The sequence below is a fragment of the Halichoeres trimaculatus genome, unplaced genomic scaffold, assembly GCF_033239565.1.
Source record: "Halichoeres trimaculatus isolate MK-OKI-2021-1 unplaced genomic scaffold, fHalTri1.1 fHalTri1_scaffold_18, whole genome shotgun sequence".
NCBI lineage: Eukaryota > Metazoa > Chordata > Actinopteri > Labriformes > Labridae > Halichoeres > Halichoeres trimaculatus.
The window spans coordinates 9653572-9668444 of NW_027437196.1; the positions used below are offsets into that span (position 1 = coordinate 9653572).

The window sequence follows — 14873 nt, forward strand, 5'->3', positions numbered from 1 at the left end:
GAAGTAGCATCACTACATAAAGCATATTTATCCATACAAGCTTTTCTGAGAGCCATTGTCCTTCCAAATGATAAATTACTGACCAAAGGAGCTCTTTTGATGGATGGATTTCGTGATAAAGGGGCTTCCCCTGTTGTGGGAGGGACACTGCTCTGAACTGAAGGTGTCTTCTCCATCGTGAGCTCAGTGGGAGATGCTGCCTTTTCTGATGAAGGGCTAACCGATAGTGGATGATTATCTGACATTTGACTGCTGACTGATGACAGCCGGTATAAGGGACTGCTAGCTGGTGAGGAAACTTCCATCTCACAGTATTCAGTATTTGAAAACTCAGCGCTTTCAGCAGGAGGTGAAGGGGGTGGTGGGAAGTCCATGGAAAGGGTTTTGGATGGTGTTGCGCTTTGGAGGGAGATTTTAACTGGGATGTCAGATGAGGCGCCTGATGAGGTCTTTTGAGTTGGGGAAGTTGTGCAAGTACTTTCGCTTTCTGTGTGTGTAGGGGTTTGATGGACACTGACAGTTTGTGGTTTGATTGGGTGCCTCTCTAGTAACGGACTTGCTTTGTTCTCAAAGGACTGGACTCTCTGTTTGACAGAGGATCCTAACAAATTCTCTGGCAGCAGCACCATATTTGTTTCTTTTAGTGATGTATCCTCCTGACTTTCAACTTCCTTTGCCTCAGTTTTCAAGCTGTTGCCTTTATGGACAATCTTCTCTGCTTTAACACTTTCTTCATCTGGATTGGTTTTGGGTTCAAAATGGGCCTTTTCCAACCAGTCCTCCACATATTCATTTGTAAAAGCACTGGAAGAGTTAAAAGCAGGCAGTGACATGCTTTTGCTGATATCACATGACTCATTTTCACTCCTCTTCTCCTGATGCATTGATGCTTGACGTGTCAGTATTCCCCGTGGTTGTGTTATTTCTTCTGGAGTAACATCTAGCCTGCTTTTTTCTACCTCCATTTGGATTTCATCCAATGCTGATGGTACACTGGGATCCTTCAGGACATCTTTCACTGTCTCATCCAACTGTTGAGAGCTCTTTGTTGTAATCTCTCTATCTTTGGCTGGTACAGAACTTTTTTTGGTCTTCTTTGGGCTCTTTGATTTGGATTTGTTCCCATAAATTTTTCTCAGGAACCCAGCACTGGAGAAAGTTTTTATTTTCTTACGTTTTTCAGTTGCCTCTGAAGTACTGTCTTTTTGCCTTTTCTTTGGCGTCACAAGTCGATGAATATGTTTCTTAGTTGATTTTGGTTTTGGGGACGCCACCTTGCCATTCTTTGTGTTAGATTGTTGGGAATTCACTTTGCCAGGCTTTGGCTGTTTTCTCAGAGAATGTACTTCTGGCAAGGCCAAATCAGATGCTAAAGAAGCACTCCCTGCTCTCCACAGGTTAATTGACCCAGAAGCTGTCGATGGTCTCCAAAGGTCTGCTTCTGACTCATGATTGGAGGTGAACAGTCCAGTTTCTGCGGTACCCGGCCTGCCAAAAGGAATCCCAGAAGAGGTTGTTCCCTGTGCATAAATGTTTACCAGATAATTATCCGGGCAGGTCTGCTGTTCATATATGTGTAAGACAGTTTCAGTGACTTCCTCTCCGCTGGATTCAACTATCCCGGATGATTTGAAAGTGGAGACATTTCTGCTTAAACTGTTAGCCTCTATTGAGCCAAGTCTTCTTGGTTTAGGAACTGGTCTTGTACTTGACTGCTTGACCATGCAGTACTGCTCCGTCATGGCTCCATGCTCTGTCTGCTCTCTGTAGGAGTACGAACCCACCACACCTTCCTGAATCCCCTCCGACGTCACTGATTTCACACTCTCGATAGAGGTTTGCTTTGTCCTGATCTGCCTGTGACCAGGTGTGGGGGCTCTTTGAGGGGACTCCAAGCCTGCCTGTGCCTTTACATGATCCTCCTCAATGCTGTTTTCACTGAGAGCTCCATAACATGACGTTGGCGGGTCATCATCGTTGTTATCTCTAGTTCTGTCCTTGTTGATTGAGTCGACGGAGGCAGCAGGACTTTGTAAATCAAGTGAGTTCTGTGAGCTGATCTGCACTTCCTCCGGTGGTGGTGGTAAACTATTTTCATTAAGCAGATTAGCAGCACTCGACCGACTCAAGGTGGTGGTCCAGTGAATGGTCTCTTCTTCTTTAAGAGTTAACCTCACCTTCATCTCTACGGTCATGCTTCCGTCTTGGTTCACTCTAAATGACTTCTCAATGTCATCATCTGTTGGAAGCAAGCACCCTTGACCGTCAGCCCCATCGCCGAGGTAGGTTTCACCCTCGGTTTCAGCCACAGACTCCAACATGTGACCTGACTCCCACCCAACAGAGTTTGAGTGGTTGCTGCGAAGCTCGCTTGATCTTTCGACGACTGAGTTGTGGATCTGATTCACGATGAACCTCTCAGATGAGGGCGAGAATGGGCGTGATGGTGAAGCATTTGATGGAGACTTCTTTTTACCTTTTTGTTTAGCAAAAAGAGCCATTGGAGGGCAGTGGGAAGGAGGTCAATTTGAAGAGGAAACCCAGGAAGCATGAAAAAGAAAGAAAGAGGTTATGTTAGAAAGATAGTTGAACTACTACAGCTCACGGAGAACAAAAGCAGACAACCACATAGACAGTGTAAGTAGGTCATCTATGGTATTATACGTGATATCATTGCCTCAGCACTCTCTTCATCCCATGGGTGCAGGTAGATTACAGCCGACACAGTATGTCCCACATGAGAGCCAGGTATGTGCTCATGAATAACTCAAAGCGTAACATCTATTCCTTTAGAAACTTACGGTTTAAAAACTTTAGTCTTCGGACACTTTTCCGGTTGGTTTGCGCCATTGTTTGAGCTGGGGGTTTCTCTGTCGTGTATTTTGCAGGTCTGAATGGCTCCCTTCCTGCAGCCACGACAGTCCCAGAGCACAATATCAGCCCTGGCAGACCCTCCACCTGTAGTGCACAGGAAGAAAAAAATTGTTTCTCCTTCTCACTGGATAGAAAAAAAAATGTTTTTACCCTTTAATTTCAATGAAAAGGTAGTTCAAGTACATTCACTGTAGGACAACTTGAATTTAATGGTTATCTTTATTAGAATGGCTCTTTGTGTTATTGGTAAGCTCTGAATCTATAATAGATCCTTTAACAAAGCCTTCCAGTGCAGTATCCCAGAATGCCTCTCTACGTATTAAGGTGAGTAGCTAAAGGAGCTTACCACTTTCTCTCCTCGTGTGACGGTTATTTATAAGCCAGGTTTAAGCAAGTTTTTTATGGGTCAATAAGAATACCACAGGACTAAAACTGACAGGAAGTCATTTTAACATACTATTGGATTGGTAGTATCCATTTTTAGAAGGTTTTATAAGCTTGGGGTGTGCGTAAGATTTAAGATAAGGTCAGAATAGAGTTTTTATCAAGTGTTTCAGTCTTTTCAACAAGGTTTAAATTTAGGGATTTCTTACACAAAGCAGGGAAGGATAAAAAAAATCATCCTCTAGTGTGTTGTTGTCAAACTGGCAGTCCTTATTGGTAGTTATCAGAGGATAACACTCACCCGTTTCCCGTCTGATGTGAGTAACTTCACCACGTTGAACTGAATCAGTTCTGAAATATATTCCAGTATGGACTCAAAGGTCGGCGTAGTCCTCTTGGAAAGCACCACTGTGTGTTTAACACTGGGGTCCCCATTGCGAAAAACCAGCAGCCTCTTTGGTGTACGCAAAACAACAGGTTCCTTCTTATTCTGGCCAGGGAACAACCTTGCCTGCTGCACAGTCCTTCGCCGAGAGCTCACAGGCCTGGCGTGGTACCAGGGCGGCAGCTTCTTCCTGGCCCGTGCCAGGTTGAACGGTTTGACTTTGCGGCTGTCAGAACAGATGTAGGATTTCCCGTCCTCCAAATCATCCAAAGTACTGACGGCATGAACTCCGTGAGGAGTGGTGATGTTCCTCACTCCAAATGGCAGAGGAACCTTTTTAGAGAGACTGTCCAGGAGTGCGTCGAAGGTTTTGAAGGTGCGGTTGTTGATGACCATGCGCAGACCATTGAACTGAGGGTCTCCACTCTTGTAGAAGCAGACACGCTTTGATAGGATGGGGTCAATGACACTTGGGTGGCGCGGGGTGCCAAAGGTGTGGGCACTCCCTGAGGACTGTCCTGGGAGGACCCTCCGGAGACCCGTGTCATTCATCATCGCTGTTTAGCTGGAAGAGTTTCAGAGGAAAGGGTTAGATATTTAATGGGAACAAACCTTTTTTAGTTATGCCACTTTTTTTATTTGGACAGAATTAAGTGGTTTGTGGTTTCTCAGGTCGAGGTCTTAGGATATAAAGCTGCACATCTTTATAGTTATCTGCTCAGATTAGGCCCATTTGATCTATTTTGTTAAATATATAAGGTATAAAGTAATAGGATTAGTGCCAATGATAAAGCTGTAATACTTATAGAGTATTGTGGTTTAATCTCAAACACAATTGTGTGCAATGGAGCCTCTGCATGTGGGTCAACACACATCACGACACCTTGTTCAACACAACTTGATTTAAGATGTGCAAACAGCTGAATGACGTCTTGCAAGCATATGTTGTTTACATCCTAAACCCATTGCCATCAGGTAACATGACCTCACTCCTGGAATACTTGCCACGTGAATCTTCAATTATTCTATTACCATGGTTTCAACAACCCACTGAGGCAATTAAAACGTGAACAGAAATGTCAACCCGGTCCTTCTCTCTTAACCACTTACTCTATGCTTTCTCGAATTTCATCAAACCAGCAATACCACACCACATTTCAAGGTTTAAATCTGGATACTTTAGTCAGTAGGTCAAAACATGGTGAACAGAAACCTGAACATGTTATGTGATGAACAATCAAACACGGGATATTTTACAGTGTTTCAAACCAATGTGCCAAAAGTACTGTTATGATCTCAAAAAATTGTCCATCTCACATGAGAACTTAAGCGTTAGATTACAGATTTTGGAAGATAATTTTTACTCACCAAAAGCAAAAAGATTGAGTGTGCTGAGGAGCAATATACAGCAGTAATTAACAGACAGGAGGTTGTATTTTTTCTGTCTTAAAGTGACATTTTTGAAGTGCTGATTTGAAAAACAGAGTTAGGGTTTCAAACGGCCTCTCAAACGCTTCAGTTATAACCCATATAAATTATACCTGACATGGTGAAAAATTCAAACCAATTTAAAAGAAAAAAAAACAATACTCATACAATCAAAATTTCATTGTGAACTCACCTACGTCAGCATCAGCATCATGAAAGTCCCAAACCGCTTTCACAGCATCCACGAAACGTTATTCCGTGCTCTACATCATGACTGCTGTTGCACTAACTCCACAGCAACAGTTTATTTCAGGAGACCGCATCGTGGTTAATTTGCTTAATCTTTGCTTAGAGTTAATCCCTTCTGCAAGTGAGGCGCTCGAAAATCCTCCCCTGAAAGGTGTGTCACACAGATGCATGTAGGGAGGACGTAGCAGGACGCAGAGGTGGAGCAGGGAAATGAAATCTGTTCATTGTGATAGAAAACGAATCAACAGGCCTTCTTCACTGTCATACACCTACAGCTTTCATCTTAAAATGTATTAATCAAGGCACTGAAATGAATCATGTTCTTAATTATGTGAACATTTACATTTTCTGTCAAGTGCTTAGTCAAAATCAAAGTACACCTAGTAACGTAAAACAGACACTGTGTTGACAAAAGTGTTGTACAGAAAAATAAATAGAAGAGCTCTACATGTAAATACAAAAACAATTTAAAAGCATGAACATAATTAAAAAAGCACACAGAAGAGCAATCAAATTAATAATTAAAATAAATAAATAAAACAAACCACTACTGTGTGTTAAAGGCCAGGAAGAAAAAAAGGGTTTTAAGAGGAAATTTAAAAAAAAAAAAAAGACAGAGAAGAGGCCTGCTTAACATGCTGTGGTAACACATGGCATAGGTTACTTGTATAAAGCTAAAGCTGTGTACATTCTGCACAAACTCAATAACTCTCATGGCTGACGTCTTTAAATGAATGGACTTATTGCGACGTGAAAATGAGCTTCATGAACATCCAGAGTCAAAAAACACATCAGAGGATGCAAAACTAGATTTAGGTTATGAGATGGTGCAGGAAAATTTTGTTCATAATGTAGGATAGGAAATATTTTGGGCTTAAAATGTTGTTTACAGGGTCAAAAGCCTTATCATCTAGATCCCGACAGGTGAGGTTTATTTTCATAACTGTAACAATGGCACCAGTATGTTTGATGCAGAATAGCAACTTTTTTTCCTTTAGAGAAACCACTAAAAAGAAGTAGTAAATCAAGTGCAACATTCATTTCAGGGTTAATAAGTATGTTTGTAAGAGAGGCTGGAGTTCTGTGGACATTCTTGAAAAACAAAAAAAAGTTGGGACACCACTGAAATAAAACAAAGTGAAGTTTTTGAAGCAATTTCAATATAACACACAGTGTTATTAATATATTTCATAATGCGTTTATTGTTTAATCCAAGAAAGTATTTCTGTCTTGCTTTTTAATTAGTATTTTTTTCTTTTGCTTGTTTTTGTTTTTGTTTATTTGTTTCTTTTTCAATCAATACCTCATTTGTCATCATATGATGATAAATACAATATAACAATTACCTGATGTCATTAATGCACCTGAACATGGCAGCTATTTTGCACTTTAAACTGTTTTGCACTGACTGAAGGGCTTTTTGCAATTTTGTTGCACTTATCACAATGACAAATAAAGTTATATTCCATTTTTGTTTTTGTATATAAAAACAACACAAACCATATTCACACTACAAGTCCAGAAAAATGTCTTATTTTAAGATATTTTAAAACATTTAACGCCTAAATTGTTTGTAGAGAGTAAAAGAAAACCAACCTTTTGGGTAAGAAACTTTTACTTGTATTAAGATATTATTCATGATTCAAGAATCTTGACAAGCAATTTTTTTCTTACCCCATTTTCAAGTTTTTTAAATTGTTGACACGTCAGGCTTCATTTTACTAACTTAATATTCTGGTGTGTCGTGTGGATGTAGCTTATATTTTTTCTAATAAATCCTTTTTTTTTAAAGTGAGACATGGAGACTTGCTTCGTTTTTATTTTTTTGCAGTGCAGTGCTCTACCTGTAGACACGTACGGAGAACAACAACAAAAAAAAGAACAACAGAGCAGCACGTAGCAGCAGATGGTAACTCGTGTCCAGTTGCAATATTCGTGCGAGGTTGTAATCCCATTGAAGACGTTTTAAGATTATAGGGATTAAGGAGCTCTTCAAATTAGCCCCTCAGGACCCTCGGAGAGGAGATTTTTATTTCAATGAAAGGAGGAGGTATTCGCTTTAATCCTTTTATTTAACAGGACCCAGTCTCAAAATTCAGCCAGAGATGAGGTTAAAGCATGTGTTTAAATTCTGATCTGAAATTAGATGTTTTGAAGATGGATGATTTTTTTAGCCCCTTCAAAAATATGCATCCTGGTTCCAGAAATACTATGAAGTTTAGAGGAGTAGTGGAGTCCAGTAGATTAGGTTTAACCGTATTACTCGTGGGTATTAGCTCTGGTCATGTATACGCTTAACCATGAACTATCAAGAGTTGCATAACCGTAACCAAAACAGGAGTGGAGTGAGTCTATTCCTGTAGAGAAAGGGATTAGTGGGCAAGGGATAACTTCATTCCACGGTAAAACCTGGGGCTGATGTCAAGGAATCAAAGGAATATACAAAAGTTATCAGGTTTCAGCTCTGTTTGGAGGGATGAAGTGATGACACTCTGTTGTGCATTTTAGTTTACGGCCATAAAAATATCTCAGGTGTGTTCGAAAGAGAAGATATGTTCTGTAGGAAAGAATTCCTGCTGAGCTCGACTAGACAGAGAATCAGGAATGCCGCAGGAGGCTCCCATGTGCCAAGCCTGTGACCTGTTCCCAAAACAACAACGAGTGCAAAAATGTGAAAAATCCTTCAAAGGAAGCGTGATGGTGAGGGGGAGAGGGGGGGACAATGGAGGAAGCCCCTAGAGTAAACAGGTAGGCCTGAAGCCTGCATGCCCCTCATTCCAGCTCTCCACCCTGGAGATAAGAGACAAGCAAATGTTGGATAGGAACGTCTGGCCGCACTGATACAGCACCGTGGATCCTGCCAAACATAGCCGAATCTGACTGAAAATAAACCGTAGCTGAAGTCGGGCTCTTAAAGCAGCATGACAGGTAACGGCAGCGAATGTCTGAAGCTCCATTTGTCACATAACCTTCCAGTCACAGAGTTATAACGAACCAGCTGGTGATATGAATACTGTTATTTTTCCTTCACATGATTACACGTGAAATCACACGCCGCCACGACAGAGATATCTGTCTCTGCGTTCCGAGTGTATTGTCACCCCTGCCATGCTCTATTTTTAAGTCCTTGCGCCTATACTGCAACTAATTGGCGCCAAGTTAGAATCAAACCTATGCTGTTAATGGGAAAAAATGTGTGATATGTTTTGGCCCTTGTCCCCTTTCTATATTTGGCCCAGCGTCCTCCATGCAGCTGCTCCTCCAGATCTGTCTGCCTGTGTTCCCATCAAACACCTCTCTTCAGTCTGCGTGTATCGCCTCAATTCCAGAGGCAGAGTCGTTGCCTGCAAGGGCCTGCAGCTCCTGTACAGCAATACATGGAAAATGAAAGCTTTCTCTCCTGATGACACGCTAAATTTGGCTTTTTAAAATAAAAAGGGCTGCTTGTTTTGTAATCGTATGAAGGGGGCAGAATTCCAACCATTGCAGCTGTCAGGAATTCAATTAGAAGTGATACAGCTGCACCGTTTGAAACATTCACTTCAATTAAAAGAAAGACAGCTGGTTCGGAAAATACTTCTGTCAACTGAAATCCTCCAAACTTCAAAACACAGCTTTTACTGGTGAATTCTTTTTTTCCTCTAGTGGCAGAAAAAAAAAATAGGCCCGACAGACGTAGAGCCACAAATGTGCTTCATATTTCAAATTCCATTCAAGCTACATGATGTGACATTTTTTCCCTTCCCCTTCACTTCCACTGGAATTCCCAGATTTTGAATGAATCTGTGCCAAACAGGACTCATAAGGTCATACACCGCCGCCTGTCCCCTCCCCTCTAAAACCCCTCACACAGCAGTCAGAGGTCCCCACCCCATCCATTTCGAGCGCTTCGTATCAGCTGTGCCAAGCTTTTAATCTGCCCAGTGACATCCCAGTGTTTCCTGCATGGGACGCAGGGAGAGATAAGCACGCTCCTCTGCGCCGTAAATCACTTCACACTCCCACTCGTTCGTTGATATGACCATTATTCAATTAGGCGGCACTCAACTGACCACCATTCTGGGTAATTATAATCAGAGGCGGTTTTTTGCTTTTCCTCTTTTTAGATTTTCCGTTTTCCTTCCTCTTATAAAAGTTCCAACTCAACATTTCCAAGATACATAAAGTTAATAAATTACCTCATTGCAAGACACATGAGTGAAGGGGTGTTAAAGGAAGCTTGTATTATTTTTGCTCAAACAGATTAATAATACAGTTGAACTTTTGAGCAGCGTGGGCAGAGTACACACAATTGAAGAGGTTCAAACACTGGTGGGTAGAATTCGCTACCCATAGCTCTGTTTTCACTTATGCACTTGTGAAAATTTCAGGAAACTTTCAGGACAGCCTCCCCCTAAAATCTTCTATAGTTGCCTATCATTGCATCAAAGTTTTGAATTGATTCGAAAGACATGTAAAAGTGGGACTCCAAAGTGGCATGTGGAAACTGCAGTTTTGCTTCTATACTGTATCCACGCTACGGTAAAACTGTATTCACAGTTTGGAAAGAACATTCTGGTAAATAGAAACGGTTGCAAAGTGGCTTAACTTTGTGCACGAAGATCACATCAGTTGCATGCTATCAAGGTTATTAAACTAAACGGAAACTCACAAAAATGAGAGGTTAAAAAGCATTTGCGTAAAAAAAACAAAAACAAAACCAGGCTTTATGAATTAAAAAAAAAAAAAAAACAGTAACTGACTATAACTGTATTTTGAGTTGACCAACTAAAATTCTAGATTAAATATCTTTAGTTTATATCTTTGTCAATCTGTCTCATACACAAATGTTCTGCCCAATGTTAGGGCAAAATATTACAGGGGGTAATATTTTGTTTTTTAAGGACAATTGTTTATCTGTCTTTAGGGAATGCGTGTTTTGAATTTTTACAATGTGTTTTCTGACAATTTTGAATCCCCCTGAAAAAGTACCCCATATTGCAAAAAAAGACTAACAATAAATAATCCAAAAAAGCATTTTCAAAATATAAACACTAAGCCAGAAAACTCACTTTAAAAACTAGTTAAAAATAAATGTAAATTTAAAACGCAAAAGTCAAAATGAAAAAAAAAAACACTGAAAAAAAAGATTCTGATGAACCCCCTACTTAATCCAACATCACATTGACACTTTACTCAAGGCTGGCAGGAAAAAAGCCCCTGTAAATTTGGTTTGAAAAATGTCTTTGTTCACATTCACAGATAGAACTCACCCTAATATTTCAGATTTTAGGAAGTGCAGTGCATGTGGCTTATCCTAGCCATCAAACAGGTTAAGCTAATTTGAGCTAACGCATCATTTGCCTTTTTTTCCTGGCTGAGATGAAAACGCATCTGAAAAATTTCCCTTTGAAAGTCCTGCTGAGTGAAAATTTACCCACATGACTCACAATTTAAGCATTTTCATACTAAAAGTGTGGATTCCAGTCGTTTCATTAAGGATTTTAAACCCCTTTAGTCTAAGTTTTTGGGGGATTTAAAATCAGACTGTACATAGATATTTACGTAAGGCTTTCTTTTCAAACTCAGTTTTTATTCCGGGACAACAAAGTCCAGCAAACAAAGGATGTGTATTCCATTCTTAAGGGAAAAAAGAGAAGAAAAGGATCCCAGACTTCAGCCTGGAATGACTTGGAAATTTAAAATACCCCAGTGTCAAAATCAACATAGTAAAGTTTAACTCATGTATATTAAATTTTCATTTTTATGATTCCTGAAGTTTTTTTTTTTTTTTTTAATTCTCTGTGTCACCACATTCAGGCTTTCAAAAACTTGTTTTTCTTTTTTTCAATGGGCACAGGTGTAGCCTATCAGTTTGTTCGTGCTTAACCGCAAGGCTTCTTCTTAGATCAACCCAAGGGGCAACATCCGTATTAAGAAAAGATTAAGCCTATGCAGAAGTGCAGCCACTTGGTGCTGGCTGCAGAAAGACTGGAAACCACGCACACACCAAGCCAAAAAACTGACTTCAATATCATTAAAAAAAAATGTTTACAGCCTGTTAAAAAAACTGCTTGGGTCTGAAATACCAATTTCACTACTGGCACACACTGTATGGCCTCTGCTAACGATTGGCTTCATTACTGTGCATCAGGAACAGATGGGTGATGTCACAGAGACTATGTTCGTATATTATACAGACATCAGATTAGCCTTCAAGCAGTCAGCAAGGGTTAGGTTTCCCAGTTCCAGTTCCATCAACTTAAAAAAAAAAAAAAAAAAAACTAAAATGTAAAAAAAAAAAAAAATACTTACACATGTATTTGTTAGCCTCACTTACTAGTGATTTTAAATATGTATGTTCCGGCATAAAGCATTTTATCCATATGTTTTTTTATTTTATTTATTTTTTAATAAAAATCTCATAATTATAGTTGTATAAGTCAAAAGACGCATTAACTAAAACATGTAAATAAGAATCTAAATAATTTTTCTATGAAATCAAATATTGAATTTTTAGTTGTTGTTTTTTTTAACAAAGGTAAACTTTAAATTTTGACTCTTGTCCCACCCTGAATGAGCCATGTGAGATCAGTCTGACATTTGAGACTATGTTTCCGTACTTGGATTTAAAGTCTTATTTTAATAGTCTTATCTCCTTTGCATGGATTAAAAACAGCAGCACAGTAAAGAGACACAGAAACAATTCAGTATCTTTCCAGGGATGTAGGACCAGGTCAGTGTCACCAAAAGAATAAATAAGACATGAAGGAACAAAAGCCAAAATACAAAGGCAGGGTCAGTGTCTTTAAAAGTGTAGATTGTGATGATAGAGTGTATCAACAATCAGACCTCTCAGCAGCAATAGAAATACTGATATGTGCAGAATGTGGACTATTATTCTCCAGAGGGCCGTGGCAGGCGGGATCCTCCTCACCAAAGGCTTCAGTGCCGCATGGCTGTTAGCTTTGGAGGGCCGGGCAGAGGGCCAGTCTGCTGACGGGACAACCTGGCTGCTCGCAACCAAGATAGCAGCCTGGGGTGAGGAGTGATTTATCCGCGTGTGTCCGCATCAGACAACCTTCCTCTGATTAAGGGTCAGTCACTGAGCGACAGGGCTGAGTGCAGTGGAGAGGGCGAGACAGGCGGCCTCCCTGTGTGAGACACTGGCATCCTGACCGCCACACAAATGGACTTTCCAGGCTCGGCGCAGCAGCACACGCACTTTACTGTACTCTACTGTGAACGCACACATTCAGCGGGCATAACACAGGAATGTGCACGTAGTCATTCATTCTCCTCTCTTTTTCACTCACACACTGTCTGACTTACACACACACACACACAGACACACACACAGAGCTGAGATAAAGACTTATTGAGCTGGCCTTGACATTCGCTTAACCCAACAACAAAAGGATGTGGTGAATCTGAGTCGCCCACGGTTTGACTCGTCTCTGCGGGCCGTTAAAGACCAGGGTTCCTGCTGCTTCGGGGTCACTCGCAGGTTAACACCTCCATCACTTTCAATGGGAATCATGTTTATTGTATGTACAACATGTGCAGAAATTAGGCAGGAGTCATAAGTACCACATTACTGTTTTACTGTTTTAAACAGGTCATGTGGAGTTTCTGAGCGCAATGACTCCAGTACTCTGCTGTTATCACAAAGATATCTTTAATTTTTTATACATTTGGAAATTTCCCAGGAAGCTATCTTTATATTGAAAAGCTAGCACAAGTTTGGTGAACACAATTTGGTCTATTAGTGAATTAACAGGTAAATTTCTTAACATTTGATGTTGAACAAGCTCATTCTTGTTTCTGACACTTCTCTAAGGTTTTTCACAATTCATCTTTCCAATACGTCAACACATTAGGCCACTCTGTCAATCAGCTGAGAAACATTTAGTCTTCCTTTTCTCCTTTTATCCAACAACATCCTGTTTTTCTGTCTTTTTCTTCTTATTCCTTGCAGAGTTACCATGGCTTTTTAGCTCGACCATCTGTGACTAATTCCCTTATTCCCACTTCATGGCTTTAGTTTTTAGTACTTTCTATTTTTTTTTATTTTACACCGCAGTTAGAGCTCAGTGAAAACAGATAAACATCCACAGAGAAAGCGTCCAGACAGCGCTGATGAGATTGTGGGACACAGGTTTAAGCCATCTCTGTCATCCACAGTAGGGATAGACAGATAATTAGCCGGGCCAATATTGGGGCCGATATTTGGCATTTTGAGGCAAATCGGCATCAGCCTTTTTTGTAATCCTACGGCCGATAAGAAACAAATTTAAAACTGCGTTGTTGCAGCTCTGGTGCAGCCGTTCCACTGTCTGCAGTCACCACTCAATCCCCACCCACAGTACCATCTGATTGGTTACAAGCTGAGCCATGGCTTGGGTAACAGCCAATCAGAATTGCAGTTATTACAGTTATTGCAGCTGCATTGAACTTTTGGAAAATTTTATTAACTGTAGAAAACTTTGGTTATTTATTTTTTAATGTTTCATTTGGCTTTATAAAACATGCTTCTGAGCCACACCGTGCAGTGATTGAATTTTTTTCTAACCCGGCGGTTTAGAGGTTATCAGGATCGTTTGATTGTCCAATCAGAGACGCTCAGGTCACGTAACTGACGGGTGCTGTTTCACTATTTCAGGAACAGACACCGTAAATATGCTTTTTAATGCCATGAAAGTCTATTTTTATGGCTGGGTGTGTGCGTGACTTCTGGTCTTCCTGCAGCCAGCCTCAAGTGGATTCTCGATGAACAGCAACTTTTTGCACTTCTGCATAGGCTTCATTTTTACCAACCAGATGTTGCCTCTTGGTGACGTCACAGAGACTTCATCCATGTTTTATACAGTTTTGACGCTCTGACACTCTGTTAAACGTTTCCCATCCTGCCTCACTGGAGCTGAACAGAACAGTCTGTGACAACACGCGAGCCGATTTTAACATGATGTGATTCGTTTACGACAGTCTTGAGTTTTTTGCTGAGCCTTGCAGCACACTTGATTGATTCCTTCACTCTTAAGTTTCAGATAATTCAGGTCTGTTTAAGGTGGGCTAAAATTAAGCTGTAATCTCTGTTCTAAAATATGAGACAACACGGGAGTGCTAAATATCTGTAGTTCGTCCAGTGTCCACTAGAGGCTGGCTCTGGAAGTACTGGAAACCACATACACACCAAGCCATAAAAAGCCGATTTTCACAGGAGAAATAAACCAATCTGTCAACGTAACAGTCTTGTACAGTTGCAAGAATAAATTCATACATTTATAAGAATGACTAGTGACTATCATCTTAGCCTATAGCTATAGGCTATCAGAAGATTGGCTCGTTTTGAGGAAAATACATTTGTAGCTGGAAGACTACCTTGCTGTGATTGCAGAGTCTTTTCAGGGTCTTCATGCTTATGCCAGTGCGCTGATGTGCCCTAAGATGAAATAATTCTTTATTTGTGAAACCTATGCTAAAGTATAAAGGCCCCTGCTAAAGAGTAAAAATAAAAAAGTTTATTCTGATAAATTTATGACTAAATTCTTGTGTAAATCTATGATATTATGTA

The 14873-nt window shown here is 40.4% G+C and overlaps 1 protein-coding gene across 1 annotated transcript; it reads right to left on the bottom strand.

Moving 5' to 3' along the window:
* Nucleotides 1-1369: 1369 nt before the first annotated feature.
* Nucleotides 1370-4195, bottom strand: LOC141807837 (oxygen-regulated protein 1-like). Its single transcript, XM_074694055.1, has 4 exons — nucleotides 3560-4195; nucleotides 2802-2958; nucleotides 1709-2476; nucleotides 1370-1488 (listed from the first exon to the last, which is right to left on the bottom strand). The coding sequence occupies exons 1-4, from the start codon at nucleotides 4193-4195 to the stop codon at nucleotides 1370-1372; spliced, it is 1680 nt and encodes a 559-aa protein (XP_074550156.1).
* Between the last annotated feature and the right edge of the window lie 10678 nt (nucleotides 4196-14873).

What these genes read in the sequence shown, in the direction of transcription:
- LOC141807837 (XM_074694055.1), bottom strand. Translation starts at nt 4,195, where the DNA reads ATGAATGACACGGGTCTCCGGAGGGTCCTCCCAGGACAGTCCTCAGGG. An exon ending in TCACATCAGACGGGAAACGG is followed by an intron (nt 2,959 to 3,559) that starts GTGAGTGTTATC and finishes TGTGCACTACAG; the next exon opens with GTGGAGGGTCTGCCAGGGCT. An exon ending in AAGACTAAAGTTTTTAAACC is followed by an intron (nt 2,477 to 2,801) that starts GTAAGTTTCTAA and finishes CTAAACAAAAAG; the next exon opens with GTAAAAAGAAGTCTCCATCA.